The 23,002-nt window shown below is 64.6% G+C and overlaps 1 protein-coding gene across 1 annotated transcript in view; it reads left to right on the top strand.

The window, feature by feature from the left end:
- Positions 1-23,002, top strand: part of HMCN2 (hemicentin 2) — a 134,981-nt gene that overhangs the window by 77,759 nt on the left and 34,220 nt on the right. Inside the window, exons 41-66 of the mRNA XM_036022375.1 lie at positions 1,147-1,322; positions 2,320-2,416; positions 2,633-2,752; positions 3,573-3,734; positions 4,394-4,675; positions 4,900-5,067; positions 6,219-6,332; positions 6,786-6,872; positions 7,436-7,627; positions 8,504-8,677; positions 8,775-8,888; positions 9,354-9,496; positions 9,821-9,971; positions 10,793-11,011; positions 12,616-12,729; positions 13,119-13,306; positions 14,003-14,099; positions 14,946-15,107; positions 15,254-15,367; positions 16,170-16,372; positions 16,985-17,066; positions 18,557-18,688; positions 21,525-21,668; positions 21,760-21,919; positions 22,023-22,147; positions 22,563-22,746. Coding sequence (XP_035878268.1) covers positions 1,147-1,322; positions 2,320-2,416; positions 2,633-2,752; positions 3,573-3,734; positions 4,394-4,675; positions 4,900-5,067; positions 6,219-6,332; positions 6,786-6,872; positions 7,436-7,627; positions 8,504-8,677; positions 8,775-8,888; positions 9,354-9,496; positions 9,821-9,971; positions 10,793-11,011; positions 12,616-12,729; positions 13,119-13,306; positions 14,003-14,099; positions 14,946-15,107; positions 15,254-15,367; positions 16,170-16,372; positions 16,985-17,066; positions 18,557-18,688; positions 21,525-21,668; positions 21,760-21,919; positions 22,023-22,147; positions 22,563-22,746 — 3,904 coding nt within the window. The remainder of the gene's footprint in view (positions 1-1,146; positions 1,323-2,319; positions 2,417-2,632; positions 2,753-3,572; positions 3,735-4,393; positions 4,676-4,899; positions 5,068-6,218; positions 6,333-6,785; positions 6,873-7,435; positions 7,628-8,503; positions 8,678-8,774; positions 8,889-9,353; positions 9,497-9,820; positions 9,972-10,792; positions 11,012-12,615; positions 12,730-13,118; positions 13,307-14,002; positions 14,100-14,945; positions 15,108-15,253; positions 15,368-16,169; positions 16,373-16,984; positions 17,067-18,556; positions 18,689-21,524; positions 21,669-21,759; positions 21,920-22,022; positions 22,148-22,562; positions 22,747-23,002) is intronic.

Here is a 23,002-nt window from a genome sequence, read left to right on the forward strand (position 1 = left end):
CGAGGGCGGGGGAGGGGCGGTCCCCCACTGCAGCTGCCCCCTCGTGTGGGGTCTGTTGCAGTGTGAGCTCCTCCAGCGTGGACGGGGTGGGGGGCATCCAGGTGAATGGAAGCTCAGGGAACAGGTAGGCACACAATGGGGCAGGAGGGGCCCGTGGCCACTGCCCTGTGTCAAGTGGGGGTGACATCCCATTTGGGAAAGGCAGTGTGGGGTGGTGGGGAGGGCATGGACCTGCGGTTCAAACCCTGCCTCTGCCACGTCCTGGCTCCGTGACCTCGGGCCAGGCACTTTGCTTCTCTGGGCCTCCCCTTCTTCATCTGTGAGATGGGCGAAGGTGGCACCGACCCCAAAGGGTGTCACAGGGTTCACCACAGTCGTGGAGAACTCAGCCACCATTGCTCTTGTTTTAAAATCCCCTCGTACGGGATTCTGTGGGCCTCTCTCAGGGTGCACGAGGGAACTCTGGGAAATGAGGAGCCCTGTGGGAGGGTAGAGGCTGAGTTCTGTTCCAGCTCTTTCCTGTTGCTGAGGTCAAGGTCACAGTTAACAGTCACCATGTGTCCCAGGGCCCAGCCACCTGTGTCCCTGCACTGACCTGCCTGTCGGCCCCCAGGCAGCTGCCTTCCTCATGCTCGGGGGGGAGGCCGAGCATGGTCTCCCAGGCCTCACCCGGGGACCCGGTGCTGGGACCCGGGACCTCGGCGGGGAGGTCTGGCTGCGCCTCGCCCTGCCTGCCTGACCCTGTGCCACACGTGCTGCTTCTGTCTCAGACGAAAGGTGGCAGGGGGACCTGCTTTCAGAAATGTTGTTAAAAATAAGTCTCACTAATTTTAAAACGATTTTGAGATCAGTGTAGGTCCACATGCAGTGGTAAGAGATAACATGGAGACATCCTGTGTCCCTGTCACCCGCTGTCCCTTGGTAGTGGCGTCCTGGATTAGGTACAACTAAGGTGCATTCAACCCGGGACAGTGGTGCTGTCACCATCCACTGCCCTCCTTGGCTCCGGGGGACCTTGAGGGAGGATAAGGGACCTACAGCCCAGGACGCTGGTCTCCTCCTAGTGGTGGCCACTCCCTGCTGCTGGCCCTGCCCACCAGCTGACAGGGCCCCTCACCTGCCCCCAACCTCTGCCCACCCCCAAAGTGCCCCCCCACATCCTCGGAGAAGAGCTGAACGTGTCTGTTGTGGCCAATGAGTCAGTGGCCCTGGAGTGCCGCAGCCACGCCGTGCCCCCTCCTGAGCTGAGCTGGCGGAAGGACGGCCGCCCCCTGGAGCCACGCCCTGGAGTCCGCCTCTCTGCAGACAAGGCCTTGCTGGAGGTGCGCGGCCACAAAGGCTGATGGGGGGGGGGCCTCCGTCATCTTGAGTGGGGCTGGGCCCGGGCAGGGCAGGAGCTGTGGGTGCCCCCCTGAGGTGCCGTTCTGCTGCGGGCACCCCGCAGGCCCCGCAGACCTGACCCCCGGGCACATGCTGCTGACCAGTCAGAGCAGCTTCCGGCCAAATGGGGACCCAGGGCGAAGCCCCAGGAACGAGCCCTCAGCTCTCCCCGTGTGTCACTCCTTGGTCCAAAGCTGCCTCACCTCTGGGCGTTTAAGTCCCTCGATCAGGCCTCTGGCCCAGCAAGATGGGGGGGTCACGGGGGTCAGGGGTCGGGGACTCAGGAGTCAGCCCCGATTTAAATCTTAGCTCCGCCTCCTCCCGGCTGGGCTGCCTTAGGCAATGCCCTAACCACACGGGCCCTCAGGTCTCCCACCTGCCAGCCCACAGGTACCTTCCTTCTGGGGTGGCTGGGAGAACTCTTGGGGAGGAGGCCTGTGAGGTCCAGCCCTGCCCCGCCCCCCCAGAACAGTGTGTCTGCGTCCAGTCCCCTGGGGGAGGGGGGCACCACACCTGCTGTCGGGAGACCCTCCCGCTGCTCCAGCCTGCTCCTCCCTCTCCCACCCGCTCTGCCCCTTACCTTCCGATGTGACTGTTCCGACTCTGCGCACCTGTGCGGTCCCCTCTGCCCGCAACGCCTGCCTCTCCTTCCCGTCCCCCTTCAGCACCGTGGCCGTCAGCCACCGCATCAGGATCTGACGCCCGAGGACAGGGTCCCCTCTCCCCACCCTCTTCGTTCTCCTCCTCCTCCTCTGGGCTGTGGCTGTGAAGCAGGGCGAGGCTGGTAGGGCTGCCACCAGCTCCTGGAACCTTCACGGTGCGAGGTGCCGAGGTGCCGTCGTCGGCCCCAGGTTCCAGATGGGGAGGTTGAGACACGGGGTCTGTCCCGGGTGACCCATCTCCATGCTGCCCTGTGATGGGTCATGTGCTCTCGGCCAGGTGGACAGAGCAGAGGTGTGGGACGCAGGCCGCTACACCTGTGAGGCGCTGAACCAGGCGGGCCGCTCGGAGAAACACTACAACCTCAATGTCTGGGGTGAGGGTCTCCTGGGCCGGGCTGGGCTGGGGCTCCGCCTCTGCTGCCCCGCCCCCTGCAGGCTGGCCCCGCCCCCACAGGCTGGCCCCGCCCCCGCATGCCCAGGGATGTGCTGGCCTGACTGGGTCTCAGGGCACAGCCCTCTCTGCTCCTGTCCCTCCACCCACCCATCCCCTGCTCGGCCTGCTGCCCACCTCACACCCCTTCTTCTCTTAGTTCCTCCAGTGTTCCCCTCGACGGAGCCCCACACCCTGACCGTGGCTGAAGGGCACCCCACCAGGCTGTCCTGCGAATGTCGGGGTGTCCCTTTCCCCAAGATCACCTGGAGGAAGGATGGTAGGGTTGCTGCCTGGGAAGGGGCCGGGGCTCCGGGCAGACTTGGGGACAGAGCAGAGGAAGGGCTGAGGGCGGTGTCAGCTCTGTACCCAGCGCCCCCACCCCCACTCATGTCATCCCAGCTAGGCTCTAGCGTGGGGGCTCCTGGTGAGGGCAGGGGGGGGGGCAGTGAGGGTGGGACTGGGTGAGTTCCTGACCGGGCAGGGAGGGGACCAGAAAGGCGGGGGAGCTCAGCGGACGGGGGTTGGGCCTGCCGGTCAGGAGCGTGGCGCCGCTGTCACGGAGTCGAGGCTGTGGGGCGGGTCTGTGGGACAGACCCCAAGTGCAGGGTGTGTTAATTCCGAGGTGACTTAGACACCCAGGGAGATGTCTAGAGGGCGGTCCCAGGTAGGTGGTGTGGCTCAAAGGAGAGGTCAGGTGGAGGCAGGTCCCCAGAGCAGAGAAGGCAGTGTCAGAGGGAGGAGCATGGCCACGTGGCCACTGGAGCCCCTGCCCCCAGCCTGGGGGGCTGCTCCTCTGTAAACAGGTGCGGGGCGAGGGGAGTTGGTGTTTAATGCAGCGCCCAGCACCAGAGGCTCCGAAAGTCCTTGCTGCCAGGCGTATCCGCTGCCTGGCCTCCACCTCAGGCCAAGCTCAGGGGTTGGGAGAGTTCAGCAGGGTGCCAGGATCAGGGCTGGTGCTCAGGGAGGGCTTCCTGGCAGAGGTGACATCTAGGTGGACACCCAAAGGGTGGGCAGGAGTCAGCCAGGGTGGTGGGAGGACAGATGTTCCAGGTGAAAGAACTGGGAACCAACAGCCTTTTTTTTTTTTCTGCATCCAGGTCAGCCGGTCCCTGGGGAGGGGTCGGGCCTCGAGCAGGTGTCGGCGGTGGGCCGGCTGCTGTACCTGGGCCCGGCCCGGCCAGCCCATGAGGGTGCGTACACCTGTGAGTGCAGCAACGTGGCAGGAAACAGCAGCCAGACCCTGCAGCTGGAGGTGCATGGTGAGTGGGGTAGGGACCTGAACCGGGGGGGGGGGAAGCTGGGCAGGGGGACCCCACCCCCGGAATCCACCCCAGGGCAGGAGCGATGGGGATGAGAATACTGTCAGTGGCCTCTGGTAGACCAGCGGCATTTTACCAGCTGCCTTCCCAGGGAGCTTCCTGCAGCTCCTGATGTGGGCCCCGAGGGGCGGCGGCCTGGCCCCAAGCAGCCCCCCGGCCCAGGGGGAGAAACGCAGCTGGAAACAGCTGGGGACAGAAGAGGTGTAGCATTTCTCCGACGCTGAGCCCCATAATGGAGACCTGTCTCCAGCCGCTGGTCCTGCCGTGGTGAAATATCTCAGTCTTATCGAAACCGTTCTGGAAAATAAAACCAAGAGCAGCATTTTGGAGAGAGTGCCAGCCCCAGGAAGCCCCAGGAAACTCGCACAGATCTCACGGGCTGTGCCGTGCGCTCCCTTTCCACACGGCAGGCCCCTCCCCGGGATTCCCAGGGTGAGGGAGGGGGGTGCGGTGCTGTTGTGACCCCATTATAAGAATGGAAAGTAGAGGCCCGGGGAGGTGAGGCCACCTGGCCGAGGTCATAGCGCCAGTAAGTGGCCGTGGGGAACGCAGGCCAGCCTGGGGCTGGGTGGCCCACAGCAGCTCTCTCTCCACCCCAGTTCCCCCGCAGATCGCTGGCCCCGGAGGGCTCCCCACGCGGGTCTCCGTGGTCCGGGACGGGGAGGCTGCTCTGGAGTGCAACGCCACGGGGACACCCCCGCCCAGGGTGACCTGGGAGCGGGACGGCCAGCCGGTGGAGGCCGAGCCGGGCCTGTGGCTGCAGAACCAGGGGCAGAGCCTACGCGTGGAGCGGGCACAGGCTGCCCACGCCGGACACTACAGCTGCGTGGCCGAGAACGTGGCTGGGAGGGCCGAGAGGCGGTTTGTGCTGTCGGTGCTGGGTGAGGACCCGCAGCCTGCCGGCGGAGGGCAGGCCGGGGTGGGAGTGGGTTGGGGTGGGAGTGCGGGCAGTGGTGGGGAAGTGGCCAGGGGCACAGACTGGAGAAGGCAAGGCCTCCCCTGATGGGGTGGGGGGGTGCAGGGACCCCGGGGAAGCAGTTGGGGGTCTGGGAAGGGGCATACAGTCCTGTCTGCACCCTGAATGAAGTTGCCTCTCCGTGTCTAGTGCCCCCAGAGTTCGTCGGAGACTCGGGCCCACTGACCAATGTCACCGCCACCTTGCACAGCCCCTTGACGCTGCTCTGTGAAGCCACGGGCGTCCCACCCCCGGGGGTCCGCTGGTTCCGAGGGGAGGAGCCCGTCAGCCCTGGGGAGGACACCTACCTGCTGGCAGGTGAGCAGCCGGCCAGGGGTGCGTCTGGTGATGAGGTCCGGCCCTCTGCTCCTGCTGCTCCCACGCCCATGACCCCTGGCCCTGACCTGCCAGGTAGGCCCGAACACTGTAGCCGTCAGTCCCCTAAGAGGCTCCAGGAAAAACATTCGACTTGAACAAGTTTGGAAATAGGCCCCTGCTCTGCTCCTGGACACGCACATCGACTGGGGACGGAGTCAGGGGTCTCACGGGGCTCGAGTAGCCCCCCGAAGTGATGGTTCTCACGGGGCTCGCATGCACAGCCCCCCGCAGAGCGGTAACAGACTTCGGGAAACCAACCATGGTCTGAGCACCTGCGCTCTGAGGATCCCTCCTCCTCACAGAGTTGGTTTGCGACAGTTCTTGCTGGCCCACGAGTGGGGAAACTGAGGCCCAAGAGGCAGTGTCCCATCCAAATCTGGCAAGGACTTCCAGGCCCCCCGAGGTTCACCCTCAGTGGCCCATCGGTGCCTCCCCACAGGGATGCCCCCGTCACTGTAAAGCTAGGGTGACAATAAGCGTCCGCCGGTGTACCACTTCCAAGCACAGGGCCGGGGGTGGCCTGAGGTGTGGTGGTGATCCAGGAAAGGAGAGCGGTGATCAACTAGCGATGTCTGCCCCGGGTCCAGGAACAGCAGCAATCGCATGGTGTTGCTGTGTCTGTGCCTTCCCTGGGCCAGTCCTAGGGGATCCCTGGTCTCCTCCGAGAGGAGCTGGCCCGCCTCCGACAGGTCTTTGGAGGAAGGCGCCTTCTTGCAGGCTCTGTCAGAGCAGCAGGGTGGTCTGGCCTGGGCCAGGCCCAGTGCTGTCCCTCTGGCCCCAGCCGGTCTCCAGCAGTGGGCCAGCCAGGTGACAGATCCCTCTCCTTCGAACAGCGTCTCAGGCTTACCCGGGTGTGTGTCTCATGTCTAAGGGGCTCCACCTGCCTGTTGGCCCTCCTAGGCCTCAGTTTCCCCATCCGAGGAATGGAGCACTCCCCATCTGAGGGGGAGGTAGACACATACACATCTCATCATGGCGCCCGGCTTGCTCCTGTTCCTGGGGGCCGGTCGGGGCTCCGCTCGGGACAGAGGCCGCTCAGGGCTGTGCCTGGAGCCCGTCCCCCAACTCCCCCCACTCCCCCCACTCCCCAGGCGGCTGGACGCTGAAGATGACCCGGGTACAGGAGGGGCACAGGGGCCTCTACTCGTGCCTGGCGAGCAACGCGGCTGGGGAGGCGCGGAGGAACTTCAGCGTGGAGGTCCTGGGTGCGTCCAGCCCCGAGTCCCTGGCCCCCGGACCCTTTCCCTCCTGCCCGGGAGCTCATGGGGCAGGGTGGGGGCGGGGCGCAGGGAGGAGGGACGGGCCAAGGCTTGTTTTTGTTTGTTTTTGTTTTCCCTCATCGGCATCCTCTGCTCTGCAGCTGCCATGGAACTTTCTGAAACAGCAGGGACTAACCCCGTGTGGCAGGGAGAAAATCTTTTTAACGCCTCCCATACTGCCTGCCCCGATCAGGGCCTTCTCCCAGGAGCCCTGGCACTCCCCTCGGCCGGCAGTGAAGCTTCCTTGAGCTCATGGCCCTGCAGAAGCGCCACGAGGGGAGGGAAACTGAGGCACAGCGGCCTGAAGCGAGATGCCGTGGCTCTCGGTGTCCGGCTCGGCGGTGGTTCAGCTGAGCAAGCCAGCCCAGTGAGTAACCAGCTGTCTCCCTGCTCTCCCAGTTCCTCCCAGTATTGAGGACGAGGACTTGGAGGAGGTGGTCAAGGTCCCCGAGGGACACACAGCCCACCTGACGTGCAACGCCACAGGTAAGGCCACACCTGGCAGCTGGGCGAAGGGTGACGAGGCGGCTTCAGAAAGGGGTAGCTGGGGGTCTGGCCTGCCTATCCCCAGCCCTTCTGTTCTCCGTCCCGGTGCTGACCGCACTGGTCCACAGTGGCCTTGTGGTGTCGATGTGCCCCAGCTGGGCTCTGGGCTTTTTGAGGACCCAAGGTCTACCTGTCAGCATGGTTCCCCCAGTGCCTGGTGTAGTAGGCTCCAATGAGCGCTCGTGGGTTGAGATAGATGGGTGGATGGTGGATGGATGGGTGGGTAGATGAAGATGGGTGGGGGAAGATGGATGGATAGGTGGATGGATGGAATAATTTGTCTTTTTTCTGTCTGTACTAAGCTACCTCTGCCCACTCCTAGGGAAGGAAAAGGCGGTCAGACCACGGGGGAGAAGGCCCAGGCCACCCCTGGCGGCTGCTTCCGTGCCGTGCCCTGCCGCACGGCCCTCTTGATTGAGACGGAAAGCCCGTGATCGGACCTCGACTCCAGCCTGGTCAGATCCTGCTGAAATGCCTCCCCTGCCTCTCTCCTCTGCCTGCAGGCCACCCGCAGCCCAAGGTCACGTGGTTCAAAGACGGCCGACCCCTGGCCGGCGGAGACACCCACTACATTTCTCCAGATGGCGCCCTCCTGCGGGTCGTCCAGGCCAACCTGTCCAGTGCCGGCCACTACGCCTGCATCTCGGCCAACGCCGTGGGGGAGAAGACCAGACATTTCCAGCTGAGCGTGCTGGGTGAGTGCTGGACACCTCCTGGCCGCCTGGAGTGCCGGTGGGAGGGAGGACCGCGCCGGCCGGCTCCTGCAGACGGCTCCCCACGAAGTTCCCCACTGCTTTCCCTCGCGCCTCTCCCAGTTCAACAACAGCAGTAGTAGTAGCGGCTCTACTGGCTGACGGTTTCCCGTAGGCCGGGCATTGGGACGGGCCTTACTGGTCGAAACCTCACAGCGACCCCGGGAGGGGGGTGCCATGCTTGTCCCCTTGTCACTGGTGAAGCCGCGTGGCCTAGAGAGAGGACATGACTCCTTCTAAGCGTCCGTGTCCCGAGGGCCATGCGGCACCAGGTGTCTGGTTAGGCTGGGGAGACGGGCCAGAAACGAGGGGGTCAGAGACCGGTTTCGAGCAGTCGGCTTCTCCAAGTGCCTCTGCTGGAACGGGGAGAGCGCCCCGCAGCGGCTGAGAGAGGAGACTTTGGGACCAATGGACGCAGAGCTGTTCTGCTCGCTGGGGCGGGGGCACAAAGCTGCACCCCGCCACCCCACCCGACCTTCCACCCGGAGTCGCGTGGTTCGGAAATGCGCAGAATCGAGAGGGCTCTGGTTAAGTTCGTAGACGCCGTCTGGGTGGGAAGAGGCTATTAGGGAGAGTGGGGCAAGTGGGGCAGAAGCTGCCCAGCTCCCCCTGTGGTCCTGCTTAGTGGCGGAGAGCGGACGGGCGCTCTGGGCCGCCCAGGCTGGGACTCAAGCCTGGCTGCCTCTGCCTGGGCTCCCCTGAGCCTCAGTTTCCCTCTGGGTAACGCAAGCTGCCACAGCACAGCGGCTCAGCACTAGGTGCTCAGGCCCAGGGTCGGGACTGTCAGCTCACGAGCACCCTCCCCGCTTCCTGCCGCAGTGGTCCCCACCATCCTGGGGGCGAGCGAGGACAGTGCGGACGAGGAGGTGACTGTGACCATCAACAACCCCATTTCTCTGATCTGTGAGGCGCTGGCCTTCCCCTCCCCCACCATCACCTGGATGAAGGACGGGTCGCCCTTTGAGGCCTCGAGCAACATCCAGCTGCTCCCAGGTGAAGCCCGCAGCGGGGAGGAGCGTGGGGTCAGGGGAAGGGACTGGAGAACCGGAGTCATGCCCGAAGGTGACCCTGGGTCCCTCCCCATGAGCAGGCACCCATGGGCTGCAAATCCTGAACGCCCAGAAGGAGGACGCAGGCCAGTACACCTGCGTGGTCACCAACACGCTCGGGGAGGCCGTGAAGAACTACCACGTGGAAGTCCTCAGTGAGTCGGGGTCTCCGGGGCTCTGGCCCCGTGGGCGGGCCCGTGGCCTAGTGGGAAGCCTGGGACCCTGGCTCCCGGGCTGCACTGGATGCCCCAGCCGCTGCCGTGGGGCTCATCCCCTCCGACAGTCCCCAGGCAGCCAGGCTGGCTGTGTCATTCCGTGTTAGGGTCACGGACACTGGGAGGAGGGGATGGGGAGTCCGGACTTGGGCCGCGTGGAGGCCCAGACCCTCTGCAGTCCCGGCTTCTTTCTGCTCTGATGTGGCCAGAGGCTCCGGGGCCTGAGGCCTGGGACCCCCGAGACCCCCCAGGAACCCCCTGCCTTGGCCTGCCCTGCTCTGTAACCGCCACTGACACACTCTCATCTCTGAGTGACACCCCCTCCCCACCCCTGGCCCTGGGACCAGGGTGAGCGTCTCAGCACCCGCCCCAGGCCTGCTGCTCAGACACCCCTGTGATTTCCAGTTCCCCCCTCCATCTCCAAAGAAGACTCCGAGGGGGAGGCCGCTGTGAAGGAAGTGAAGACCAAGGTCAACAGCACCTTGACCCTGGAGTGTGAGTGCTGGGCAGTGCCCCCGCCTGCCATCAGCTGGTACAAGGATGGACAGGTGAGCTGGAGACCCCCGGGCAGCCTCGGGTGCTCTCCCCGGGTGCCCCCCCAGCTCTCCTGGGGGCCTCCCCATGCAGCATTTGGAGCCCCTGGCCCTGCCCCCACCATTTCGTGTTGCGGGGCAGCCCTGCTCTGTGTAGGGGACGAGCCTCAAAGTTCGACATTCACGTCTTTCATGTTTCTCCAGCTTTTAAGTTATATGGGTTTGGTTTATGAACTATCATTGTGCTGTATTTTTAAGACTTTTTTAAAACCTAAGGACACTTGTCTGGGCACCCCTCCATTTGTGATCCCCGCTCCCCCCCGTGCCCTCCTCCCCCAGCCCGTGACCCCCAGCGAGCGGCTCCGCATCCTGGGTGAGGGGCGGCTGCTTCAGATCCAGCCCACGCGGGTCTCTGATTCCGGGCGGTATCTGTGCGTGGCCAGCAACGTGGCTGGCGAGGATGACCAGGACTTCAACGTGCTCATCCAGGGTGTGTGGGGGCCGGCAGGGCCTGGTGGGGGGGCGTGGGCCAGGGGGGCGGGGGGCAGCCTGGCTGGGGGTGGGGGGGCCTTGCTCTTGGCGTGGCCTGGCAGGAGGGCTGAGCTCCCGGCTGCCTGCCCCCTTTCTCAGCGCCGCCCTGCACGTCTGGCCCCCAGACCCCCGGCCCGGGCTCTCCTATGACCTGGCTTTGTGATCTGGGGACATCCCTGCCCCCAGGCCTTAGTCTCGCCTTTGTGCAATGGGGTGATTGAATCAGGTGGCCTTGTTGTGGCCCCCCAATTCTAAGAGCTTGTGGCTTTATGCCCATGTGCTCCGATAAACATGCTGGCTAAAGCTCAGTACCCGACTTCCTCCCCTGAAAAATATCGCCCCATCGCGAGAAGCCTTTTTGTGCCCATTAGACGTGCATGTCAGAGGGCAGGAACCTTATTCTGGTGCCCAGCGTAGTAGTTGCTCAATAAACACTAGTTGAAGGTCCCCGGCTGGTGCGGCTCAGTGGCTTAAGCGCTGGCCTGTGAACCAAAGGGTCACGGGTTCGATTTCCAGTCAGGGCACATGCCTGGTTTTCAGGCCAGGTGTCCCCAGTGGGGGACATACAAGAAACAGCCACATATTGAGCTTTCTCTCCCTCTCTCCCCTCCCATCCCCTTTCTCTAAAAATAAATAAATAAAATCTTTTAAGAAAAACAAATAAAAACACTAGTTGAAGGAATGACTGAATTTTAAAAATGTCTTGACCTATGGGATTGGCTCATCCCTCAGCTTTGTGTCTTAACGGCTCATGACGGCTCTGTCACCCCTGCCCCCCAGTGCCCCCCATGTTCCTGAAGGCGGGCGATGCCAGCGCAGCCTTCGAAAGCCCGTCCCGGGCAGAGGAGGCCCGGGGCGGCGTGACGGAATACCGGGAGGTCGTGGAGAACAGACCCGCGTACCTGTACTGCGACACCAGCGCGGTCCCAGCCCCGGAGCTGACCTGGTACCGGGAGGACCAGCCCCTCTCGGCCGCAGACGGGGTGTCGGTCCTGCAGGGTAGGCTGGGGCTGCGGGGAGAGGTTGGGGTGCTTGCAGGCAGGGGCCCGGGCCCGCCTGCACTGGAGCAGGTCCTCGGGCTCTCCTGGGTGCTGCTCGCTGCGTGACCTGGGGCGGGGCCTGGGGCCGCTCTGGACCTCAGCTGCCGTCTGTAAACCCGGACCAGACGCGCTCCGGGCGTCCGGGTCTGCGGTGTCTGGAAATAACCGGCTGAAGCTGTCGCCCTCCTGGGAGGGGGAGCCGCTTCTGTGTTAGCCTCTTGTGACCCCCAAGGTGGAAGGACCTCTCCCTGGGCGCAGGAGCACCCTGGGGTCCAAGGTCGTGGTTCATGTGACCTGTTTTTTTTTACAACTTTAAATATTTAAGGTGATCTTGTTTTTTAAAACAACACTTTTAGTTTTTTTGTTTTGGGGTGTGTGGGTGTGTGTGTGTGGAGGATTTTGAACAAAGATGCTCTGGCGTGGGGCTCAGAGATGCCTGGCTTCCCTGGGCGGCTGCCCCAGGCCCGACCGGAACCGGCGGAAGTTCCGGGCACTGAGTACTGTACTGTCTCAGACCGGGGGATTCGGTGGTCTCCGGCTTAGGGTTCGCCCCGAGTCCTGCAGGGCTTGAGCCCGTGGTGGGGGTGGGGGTGGAGGGATGAGGTGGGCCGCATGTGAGTGGGCATGCCGGCAGGCAGGGTCATTCCGGGGTTTGTACTTTGGCTCTTGCAAAACAAGGCGGCCCCTTGGAGACCCGGCAGAGAATGCTCACCAAAGCCGTTGCTCCCATCAGAAACCCCGCACCAACCCTTAGCCTGCCCTCTGCCCTGGACACTGACCCACATCCTGGGTCCACAGTGAGCTCAGTCATGTGCCGGGCCCTGGCTCCGACTCGGACTGTAGATTAATCCCAGCCCTCAACCGAACCCCAGCCACAGCCTCTGACCCTCAACCTTAGCCATAAACCTCCAACCCCTTCATGGACCTCTGACCCTGGTCCCTGGCCCCTAATCCTGAGCTCCAAAGTGACCCTGGCTGTGGCCACGCCTCCCTAATCATGACACTGTCCCCCAGCTCTGCATGCAGCGAGCCCCTGGCTCCAGTTCCCGTCACCAGCCCCCACGGCCTGGGCCAGAATATGAGCACGTAGTGACCTTAACCTGGCCCCTGCCAGAGACCAGTTGCAGTCCCCCAAAGATGCCAGGGTCTGGCTGGCCCTAGTTGGCTCTGGGTCCCAGAGGTCCCAGGTGACGACCCCCCTACCCAGGAGCCCCCGCCCTCAACCATCACAGACTTTGCTGCCTCTTTGCCTCCTAAGAGCCTCTGCCCAGCTCGCTGGCCCTCCCCTCTGTCCTCAGCAGGGAGCTGGGCTCAGGAGGCACTGCTGGTACCCTGGAGGAGCCTCAGTTTTTCCGCCTGTGAGATGGGAGTGTGTGTACAGCCCACAGAGTCTGAGAGCAGGAACGTGCTCAGCCAGACCCGGCACTCAGCAGCTTTGTTTGACCCCCGGGCCCGTGAGCTGTGCAGGACGGGCAGAATCTCTCCACTTCACAGACAAGGCAGGAGGGGGGCTGGTGATGCGTCCCCGGCCTTGGCTCAGGCCCCCGTCCCCCCTCCCTGCAGGAGGCCGGGTCCTGCAGATCCCCCTGGTGCACGCAGAGGATGCTGGGAGGTACTCGTGCAAGGCCTCCAACGAGGTGGGCGAGGACTGGCTGCACTACGAGCTGATGGTGCTGAGTGAGTGGCCGGCCTGGGGGGCGGGGGCGGGGGTGTCTCAGGTCTGCAGGCCCTATGCGGGCCCCTGTTGAAGGGGGTCGTGGCGGAGGGCGTGTTCAGTCTGGCAGCATTGGGAGGTTAGCAATGTAGGGGTTATAAGCCTGGGCTCTGAAACCAGACAGCACTGGGTTCCAACCCCAAGTGAGCTGCTCCCTTGCTGTGTGACCTCGAGCAATTCGCAGTCCTCTGTGCGCCAGATTCCTTGGCTGCATCAGGGCTTGAGCAGGGCACAGGGAGCCCCAGCCGGCGCCTGGCACCAGGTGCTGCTCTCGCCTCCACACCTCGGCCCCCACCCCCAGGGACCTGTCTCAGGGGCTGCCTGCTCCTCACCCTCCTCTCCCCCACCGCAGCCCCACCTGTGATCCTGGGGGACACGGAGGAGCTGGTGGAGGAGGTGACCGTCAACGCCAGCAGCACCGTCAGCCTGCAGTGCCCAGCCCTGGGCAACCCCGCGCCCACCATCTCGTGGCTGCAGAACGGGCTGCCTTTCTCGCCGAGCCCGCGGCGGCAGGTCCTGGATGACGGGCAGGTCTTGCAGGTCAGCGTGTCCCCCGACTTGGGCTACAGGCAGCAGCTGCTGCGACTCAGCACTGCTTGCGTGGGAGCCCGGGAGCTGTCGTTCTCCTGTGCTTTGCCCGCGAGCACGCGGGGTGCTGGGGATTTCGTTCCACCCACCACATTATGGAGTTCAGCCACCTCGGGGTGAGCCTTGCTGGCGGGCCCAGAGCCACACACGGCACCTGAAGTTCTGGTGACGTCTGAGAAGGGTACACACGAATGCTACCCCTGGGGCTCAGCGCGGCACAGGGCCGCCTTCCGGGGAATACCACCTGACGCTTACGGAGCCATGCCCAGCACCTAGGGCCTCGGGTGGCAGTCTGGGCCACCCAGTAGCCAGACACCGCTGTGCAGGACCCCTGGGCCCCAACGCAGCATAGAGCAGCCCTCCTTGGGGCTGGGGGAGACTGTTGTCACCGTGTCATTTGCTCTGGGGAATCACCAGCCCCAGCCGCACCCTCCCCTCCTGAATGTCACAGAAAGCTCTAGATGGACATGGGGTGTGCGTGCCCATCAGTGGCGCCCTGTGTAGACAAAGGTGGCCTTCTGAGGGGCTCCTCTGGGTGCCCGCCGTGCCTGGCATGGTGGGAGGGACCTCTCCCGGTGGTCCTTTGGTGGGGGGGGTGCCAGGCCCATGGCATCGCACAGCGCCACGTCCCTGTGCCCTGTTCCACAGGTTTCCACGGCAGAGGTGGCCGACGCTGCCAGCTACATGTGTGTGGCCGAGAACCCGGCGGGCTCTGCGGAGAAGCTCTTCACGCTCAGGGTGCAAGGTGAGCTGGGCTGAGCCGGCGGCCCCGTAGGGGTCCCCAGCCGAGGAGGGGCTGGGGCTCCGAACCCGCCTGCCGCCCCCACCCCCGGCCCTGCTCTGTGGGTTAACGCGCAGGCGGACACGTCACCTCGTCCCTCTCCAAGGGGCACCACCTTGGTGCTTCCCGGGTCCTGGGCCCCGGGGCTGCACCCAGAGGTTAGGGATCCAGGCCTGGCACCAGCCACACCCCAGTACCGAGAGCACTGGGGAGCCTAGTCACCGGGGGCCAGCCCCCAAGGATCCCAAGTAGCTTTGGAGATGGTCAGGGAACGGCTCTTCCAAGGCCTTACAGCACCATTATTATGCCCTTCCTGTGTGCCTGACACGGGGCTGACCCCTTGCGGCAGAGCTGGGAGGTGAGCCCGACCTCAGCTGTGGGGACGCTCAGAGAGCTCACTCGGGGGATTGGGAGAGCCTCGCTGGCCCAGAGCCGGCCCTCTGGACCTCGGCATCCTTGTGACCCCCGCACCCCGCAGGCTGTGAGCTCTGCCCCCGGGGAGTGGGGCAGCCCTGGCCTCAGGAGCCGAGGGGTGCCGGCGCTGAGCACCCAAGGCCTAGGACTCAGGCCTGAATTGGCATTTCGGCCAGGCCTCTGGCGAGCCAGCTGAGTGGCCTCGGAAAGGTGACTCTCCCTGTCTGGTCTGCAAGCTGGCGGGCAAGCGGGCGCTGCCCTCGGCACGTCGGAGGATGGGTGCCCCGGTGCAGCGCCGGGAGCCCGTGCAGGCCCTGGGCCCCCTCGGCAGCTCTCTGCTCTCCTGCCGGGCGCCTTCTCAAGGGCCTTCCTTTCCCCTGGTGGCTGCGGAGACAGTCCCGCCACGAATTGCAGGCCAGAGCTCGGAGCAGGTCACAGCCGTCCTCAACAGCAGCGTCTCCCTCCCCTGCGACGTGCACGCTCACCCAAGCCCCGAGGTCACTTGGTACAAGGACAGCCGCGCCGTCTCCCTGGGGGACGAGGTCTTCCTCCTGCCTGGTGGGTGCACGGAGGCCTGAGGGCCCGCTCCGAGGGGGCGGGACCCCTGGGAGTCTGGGAGGGAGTTAGGATTGGGGCTGTGGGCCCGCACCTTGCTGGTGCGAGGGGCCGACTCCTCACCCCCCACCCCCCACCCCCCATGGCAGGCACCCACACGCTGCAGCTGGCCCGGGCACAGCCGTCAGACTCCGGGGTTTACACGTGTGAGGCCCTCAATGCCGCCGGCCGAGACCAGAAGCTGGTGCAGCTCCGTGTGCTGGGTGCGTCCTGTCTGTATCCCCCTCCCCAACCCATACTGTCCTGTGCTCTTTCAGTCACTTCTCAGCCCCACACCCTTCAGGCAGCGCCGTGGCAGAGGGTGGGGCCTATAGAGTTGGACCTGCTTGGGTTTGCTCACTTGCTCTGTGACTTTGGGCAGGTTGTGCCCCCTCTCTGGGCCTCAGCTCTGGCACCTGAAGGTGGCAGTTGGTGTAAGGACTAAATGGTGGTCCGTGAGCACCGAGCCCCCTGCCTGGTGCCCGGTGAGCCCTGGCGCCCGGTGAGCCCTGGCCTTGTGGAGGGGAAGGGCCCTTCCCCAGCTTGATAGACGGCGAGGCTCCCGGCGTGGAGCCTGTTTCTGGGCCCCCAGATGTCCAAGCCAGGATGCAGGGGAGGGTTCTTTCTTGTCCCGGGGCTGGGTCACGCATTTGTGTGTGTTTACCTACCCTGCAGTGAATGGGGTCCTGTGGGCTCACAGCTGGGGGCGGGGCTCCAGCATTGGCCACCAGAGGGACAGGGGGCTCTGGGGACCCCCATGCGGGGTTTCTAACATAGCCAGGGACTGCCCTGTATCGGAAGCAGCCCTGGAGGGCCAGAGCACTGCCCCGTCCAGGGGGCTGAGGCCCAGAGAGGACGGGGGCTTCTCCCAGGTCACCCAGCAGGTCTGTTCCTCTGACTCCCTGGTCTGTGCCGTCCCCTGGGGTGGGGTCCACCATGTGCCCCCATAGGCTGCTAACCTGTGGCGGAGGCTGGGAGGACACGGGGAGGGCCGCAGCTCCTTACTCCACTTGTCCCCCGCCCCAGTCCCCCCCACCTTCAGGCAGGCTCCCAGAGGCCCCCAGGATAGGGTCCTGGTGAAGGCGGGGGACAAGGCTGTTCTGAGCTGCGAGACAGACTCGCTCCCTGAGCCAGTGGTGACCTGGTACAAGGACAGGCGGCCCCTGGTCCCGGCACAGCGGACCCGGACTCTGCAGGGCGGACAGAGGCTGGAGATCCTGGACGCCCAGGTGAGCGGCCCAGCGGTGTGGGCGGCCGTGCAGCGTCACCTCCTGGTCCCGGTGGGCCGGGGGCGGGGGCTGCCGCCGCCTCGGCCTGCAAGGCCCCAAGCCGGGGAGGTGAACGGCAGCCTCTCGGGCTGGAGAGTGGGAAGGGCCCGGGGCTCCACACTGACCCACAGAACGCCCTTGGGTGGGTCCCTTCCCTGCCACCTGCCTCAGCGTCCCGGGATCTAGAAGCTTCCCCAGGCCGTCTGGTTCTGACTCCCTGGGAGTGAGTTCTGCCCCCCTCCCCCCACTTCCCTGTGTGGATTAGACTCTCCCAGTGTCTGGGGGTATTTGCTGCTCCTTCCAAAATGCACCCGGGGCTCCTCCCGCCTGGCTCGGCTCCATCCCCGCAGCAAGGGGCCCTGTCTGCCAGGCTTGGAGAGGGCGGGGCCTGGCGCCCCTGCACTCGCCCGAGGTGGTCCCTCCCGCCTCCTGAAGTTCGGGGAAGACCAGAGGCTTGCCCCTGGCTCCCCAGGTAGGACCGGCAGGCAGGGACCATTGCTGTTCCGGAAGGTGCCGGGCCCTGGGGGAGCCCAGCCCCGGGCATGCGGTCACCACGGGCTGTCTCTGTCCCAGGTGTCAGATAAAGGTCTGTACAGCTGCAAGGTCAACAACTCGGCCGGAGAGGCCATGCGGACGTTTGCCCTCACCGTCCAGGGTAAGCTGGGGACCGGCCTGCGAGCACAGCCTGGGGAGCCTCAGCGGCACGCGGGGCTGCCAAGTGTGGGAAGGGCGGTGGCTGCACGGCAGTGGGGGTGCCGGGTGTCGAGGGAACCGGTCTGGGACTGAAAGGAGCGAGATCGGAACAGGACTTGCTTCAGGGGGCTCTGTGGAATGACCGTCTCTCCGAGCCGCAGGCGCGTCGTCCATAAGAGAAGCTAAACGCTGCACCTGCCCGCCGGGCACCCGGGAAGTACTCGATTAATGACCCGTGTCCATAAGGGGCTGGGCTCAGGGCTGGGCATGTGAGCACCGCGAGGGGCGTCCTCGGAGATCAGACACGGGGGCAGCCTAGGGCCACGTCACCTCGGTCTTGAGCCCCGAGGGGCCTGTCCCTTCAGCCCAAGGGCGGCACACAGATGGCATTTGACTGGGTGTGGCTCCCGCTAAGGGTGGGGGGGCTTGCAGGAGCTGGCAAGGGAAGCCAGGGATGGAGCCTTGGCCACATTTTCTCGGGGTCAGACGTCATGTCAGGGTATAAACTTAGCTGCATAACAGAATGACCCCCAAACACAGTGGGTTAAATGAGAGAGAGACTCATCTCTCTCACCCGTAAACCCAGAGGTGAGGGCTCCATGTGGAGATTTAGGGACTCGGGGTCCTCCCGTCTTGCTGCTCTCCTATCCCCTGGGGCGTCATCCCTGTCCACGTGGTTGGAACTGGGTCACGCTGCATCCGGTCCCTGCCCCCAGTGAGCAGAAAAGAGCAGAAGTAGGATTCTTCCCTCCACCTGTATCCCATTTGTTGAGGACTTAGGCAGCTGGCTGCGCCGCCAAGCTGCAGGGGAGGCTTGGAAATGTACTTTCCACCCGAGCGACTGTGTGCGAGATGGGGAGGACAGGTTGGGAGGGCACCAGCTGTTGGCCACAAATGGCAAAGCAGGAGCCTCCCTACCAGGCCAGCATGAAAGGATCAGACCCTGAGCCACATTGAATACCGTTGTTAAACATGATTGATACCGTGCTTGCTGCGCAAACCTGACAGTCCCTTCTTCTGATGGCTACCTTGATGAACGGTGGCCAGCGGGGAATGTCTGGTCCCTGAGAGCAAAGACATTTCATCCTCAGCACAGCCATCTCTGTTCCACTGATAGTGGCTGCATGACTTCCTCCTGGCTGAGTCCGAGAGTGCTGGGATCGATTAGTGATGTCTGTCCTGGCATAGGCTGAGAACTGCTGGTGTGTGAGCCATGCATTTACCATCCTTGGCCTGAGTGGACCCCTCCCGGACGCTGCTCTGTAGTTGTTTTGAAACAGCCAGCTGCTGGCTGTATTTGTGAATAAAGCAACACGCGTCTCCAGTGGCGAAGTATAAAGTGTCACCTCCCAGCCACGGAGAAGGGCTTTCTCCAGCATCCCAGATCTGCCTGAGAGGGAGGAAGGGAGAGCAGAGGCTTAAGATTTCCAGCATCCGGCTTCTCTCCCGCAGTGCCGCCGGCGTTTGAGAACCCTGAGACGGAGACAGTGAGCCAGGTGGCCGGGAGCCCCCTGGTCCTGACCTGTGATGTGATGGGCGTCCCCGCCCCCACCGTCACTTGGCTGAAGGACAGAATGCCCGTTGGTGAGTGCACCGGGTCCTCCTGACCTCTTTAGTGCTAAATGCTCCTTTCTTTCACGGAGGGACAGAGGAAGCCGGAGGGGGTTGTCGGCCTGGAAATCCCAACACTGGAACCTGGCCTGGTGGGGGCGCTGAGGCTCCTGGGCTTTGTGCCACAGTCAGCTCCCCATCAGCTGCTCCTGGGGGTGTTACAGAACAAACAAGGGGGGGCCTCAGACGATATAAAGAAGCCCCCAGGCCCATTATGTCCGCCGCCAGAGGAAAGACGTCTCTCAACGCCAGAGATTTGTGAAAAGGAAAGGAAACGTTTATTTAATGCTGTACAAACTTAAAGTAGGGACCTAATGTCTTCACCAAAAATCCTAAAGTCCCTTAAAGCACCCATAAACAGACACAGTCCTTCCTTCCTTCCCCCTTTGCCCAGTCCAGAGTACCGTATCTCCTAACGCTGCGGGGGTCCCTACTCTGGCAAAGGCACGTGGTCCTCTCTCCCCGGACCATGGGAGTCCCCACTCTGCCAGAGCCGCGTGGTTCTCTCCCTCAGGGCTGCGAGAGCCTTCACTTTGCTAAAGCCGCGTGGTTCTCCTCCTTCAGGGCTGCACATGGCTCTCCCCCTCAAATGGCTGCCGCGTCTCAGTTTAAATCCCAGCGCCAATCTTCCTCTGCAGCCCCATTCCCGGCTCCTCTCACAATTGGCCACAGCTGCCAGATTCTGGGCAGGTGTGGCCCTGTGGTGTGGAGCCAATTGTCTCCAGGCTCTTCTGGATCTTATTACAGATCCCCATTTGAGGCTCCCCTCTTGGCTGCACCCTGTTACAGGGGAGCAGACGGAGATGCAGGGTGGGTGCCGAGTACCCAGCTGGCCCGGCCCTGGGCCTGGTGTTGGCCCCTGACCCTCTCCTCCTCCAAGAACTCAGCTGCGTCCCGGCCCGGCTGCTGGGCACCCCCATCCCGGCCTTGGTCTTGGCCCCTCTCTCCTCCTCTCTCTGCCCACCTGACCGTCAGCCAGCGGCCCCCTGCTCTTGTGGGCGGGTAGACACCCCTGGGGCCACCCACTGCTCTCCGCCCACCCCCTTCCCGGTTCCCGCCACCACTGCCCCTCCCTCCGGGGCCAGGGCAGCTGCCCCACCCTGGTCTCCAGGGCCCACCCCATGCCTCCAGTGCAGGCTCCACGCAGGGCTGAAGGGAACTCCCAGTGCAGCTCTGCGTGGGTCCCTTGTCAAAGCCTTTTCTCGGCTGTAGTCCCCAGCACCACAGCCTGCGGGGCCGGAGGCCAGCCCACCTTGTGCCGCCCGCTGCCCACTGCCCACTGCCCGCTCCAGACAGACCTATCCGGTCCTGGCTCCTCACACACGTTCTTACGCCCCCCCCCACAGCCTCACTGAGATATAATTTGCACACTACGCAAGTTACCCATTTGAGGCGTGTAACCCAATAATGTTTAGTATATTCACAGACCATCCCCATGATTAATTTTAGAACATTTTTATCCCCCCAAGTGAAAACCCCACACCCATCACTCTTCACTCCACATTCCCCCCAAGCCCCTCCCCCGCCAGCCCCAGTGGGCGGTCTCTGGATTTGCCTCTGCCCAGCCTGAGTAAACGGGGCCCCACGGCGTGTGGCCCTGGGTGACTGGCTTCTCCCCCTCGGCCTCCTGCTTTCCAGGGTCGTTCCTGCTGTGGCATGTCCGTTCTTCATTCATTTTAAAAGTTAAATTTAAATTCTTTCCCCATTCCCTTTTATGGCTGAATGTCCCATTTTGTGGATGTATCCCATGGGGCCATGTGCTGATTGGTGGACCCCTGGGTGGTCCCACCTTCGGCTGTGACGACCAGCGTGCGGCGAGCAAGCGTGCACACGTGTTTGGGCGGCGTGCACGTTCCTTTCCCGGGTCTGTGTCTGGGCGTGGGATCGCGCCGGGCCCTGGTCTCTCGTGCCTCCAGCTCCTGGCGCAGGCTGCCCCCGCCCTGAAACGCCCACCCCGCCACCCCTGCCTGCCTCCACTTCTGCCTGGGTGCTCCACGCTCACCCTCGAGTCCCCGCTGAGACTCCCGTCCTCCGGAAGGGCCGCGGGCTGGCCCCTGGCTCTGTCGGGGGCTTCCTGGGGCGGCCACACAGGGCGGCACCTGGTCCAGAGTCTCGGATGCACTGGGAGCTCCTTGAGGACGGGGCTGCCTCCTTCACCATCGAGCCCCACGCTCCAGTTGGACGTGTAGCCGTTGCTCCGTTCCGTGTTGGAGGGCTGTGTGGGCAGGTGGCTCGGGCGAGCGGGGACCAGCCTGGGTGGGCGCGGTTAGAGAAGGCTTCGGGGCAGAGGCGCGGCTGGAGAGAGGGAAGGGGGCGGCGTTAGAGGCTGGGGGTGGGCATGCAGCCCGAGCTGAGCCGCAGGGGGAGCCCCTAGCTGGTCTGTGTCAGGGTCAGCGAGCGGCCGCTTCACCTTGATCGGAAGGCTGGATCGGTGGGAGGGGGTGGGGGGTGGAGTGGGCCTGAGAGGTGACAGAGAGGGGACCAAGCCCCAGACACTACAGGGGGTGGGGTCCCTTGGGGAGAAACGTCCGAGTGGAAGGAAGTAGGGAGGGGCCGTGAGGCCAGAGACCAGGCTGGGGAAGGTCACGGTGCAGACGGGAGGAGGCCCTGCCTCTGTCCGGGCCTCAGTTTCCCTGTGGACACAGGAAGGGGGTAGTGATTCGAGGCTTCCTGGGGTCTTTCCAGCTCTGGGAGTATGGGTGCCGGACACCTTCTCAAGGAGTCACGTGCCTTTCGTGTCTGGCCCAGACGCAGGCCCTGGGGTGGTGGGGCTGCAGGTGACGGGCTGGCCTGCCCCTCTGTCCCCCAGAGAGCAGTGTGGTGCACGGCGTGGTCTCCCGTGGGGGCCGCCTCCAGATGAGTCGCCTGCAGCCGGCCCAGGCTGGTACCTACACCTGCGTGGCCGAGAACGCCCAGGCCGCGGCCCGCAAGGACTTCGTAGTGGCTGTGCTGGGTACGTGTTCGCCCCACACCTTCCCGGTGTCCCACCCCACGCCAGCCCCTGCCACCGACCGCCCCGGGCCTCACCGAAGCCCCTGCCGCAGTGGCCCCCCGGATCCGGAGCTCAGGCGCCACGCAGGAGCACAGCGTCCTGGAGGGGCAGGGGGTGCGGCTGGACTGCGAGGCCGACGGGCAGCCACCCCCGGAGGTGACCTGGCTAAAGGACGGTGGCCCGCTGGGCCGGGGCGTGGGCCCCCAGCTCCGGTAAGGCCTGGCCTGTGCCCTGTGCCCCGCCCCCACCCGCACCCCAGGCAGCGGCACCCTGTGGCCCTCACGCACCTGCTCTCGGCCCTCCCTCCTGCGCCAGGTTCTACCAGGACGGCGGCTCCCTGGTGCTGAAGGGCCTGCAGGCCTCGGACTCGGGCGCCTACACCTGCGTGGCCCACAGCACGGCCGGGGAGGACGCCAGGCTGCACACCGTGAGCGTGCTGGGTGAGCAGCATGGGGCGTGGGGAGGCGGGGGGCCCCACCGTCTGGGGACTGCAGCGACCTGGCGGTCACGGGGCCCACCCTGGGCATCTGGAGGGTGGGACTCGGGAGACCTGGTTGAGGAGTCATTGTTGCCCACACTGTGTGTGAGCCGGGCCATGTGCAGCCTCACTGTGCCTCCGCCCCGTCCTCAACCAGAGCCCCAGCACCGCAGCCCGGGGGGCAGCGGGGGACTGGGGGGACAGGATGATGGGAAGGGAGCCGCAGGGCGGGGGTGGAGATGTGGCCTTCGTTCCTTCCCGGGGGGACGTGGCAGAAGTCTAGGCGTTGGGGCTGTCTCCCGGAACCTCCTTAGGAGAGGACCCCTCCTCTCCCCAGCCCCCCTCACTGCCCAATTTTTCCTCTCTTCCCGCCCCAGTGCCTCCCACGATTGAGCAAGGGACGGAGGGTGCGGGGCCCCTGGTGCGCAGGGCTGGGGAGATGGTGACGCTGGCGTGCCCTGTCCGGGGCTCCCCACCCATCCACGTGAGCTGGCTCAAGGACGGCCTGCCCCTCCCACTCTCCCAGCGCACCCACCTCCACGGCTCCGGCCGCGTCCTCAGGTAGGGGAGCATGGCAGGCCGCAGACGCACCTTGTGGCAGCCCGGGGCTTGTGAACCTGAGAGTGACGGGCGTTCAGAGTGAGCGGCAGCATGCATGGTGAGAGCCATGAGAACAGCCACGCAGGACCTGCTGACTCAGGCAGAAGCCCTGACACTGTGGGGACGAGGAGACACGGGCCAGGGCCTTCTGTGAGAGGGGCGGGGCCAGGGCCGGCCCACCCGCAGGAGGGAGGCGCTGCTGTCGGCAGGAAACCGG

Source organism: Phyllostomus discolor, chromosome 3 (genome assembly GCF_004126475.2).
Source record: "Phyllostomus discolor isolate MPI-MPIP mPhyDis1 chromosome 3, mPhyDis1.pri.v3, whole genome shotgun sequence".
NCBI classification, from domain to species: Eukaryota; Metazoa; Chordata; class Mammalia; order Chiroptera; family Phyllostomidae; genus Phyllostomus; species Phyllostomus discolor.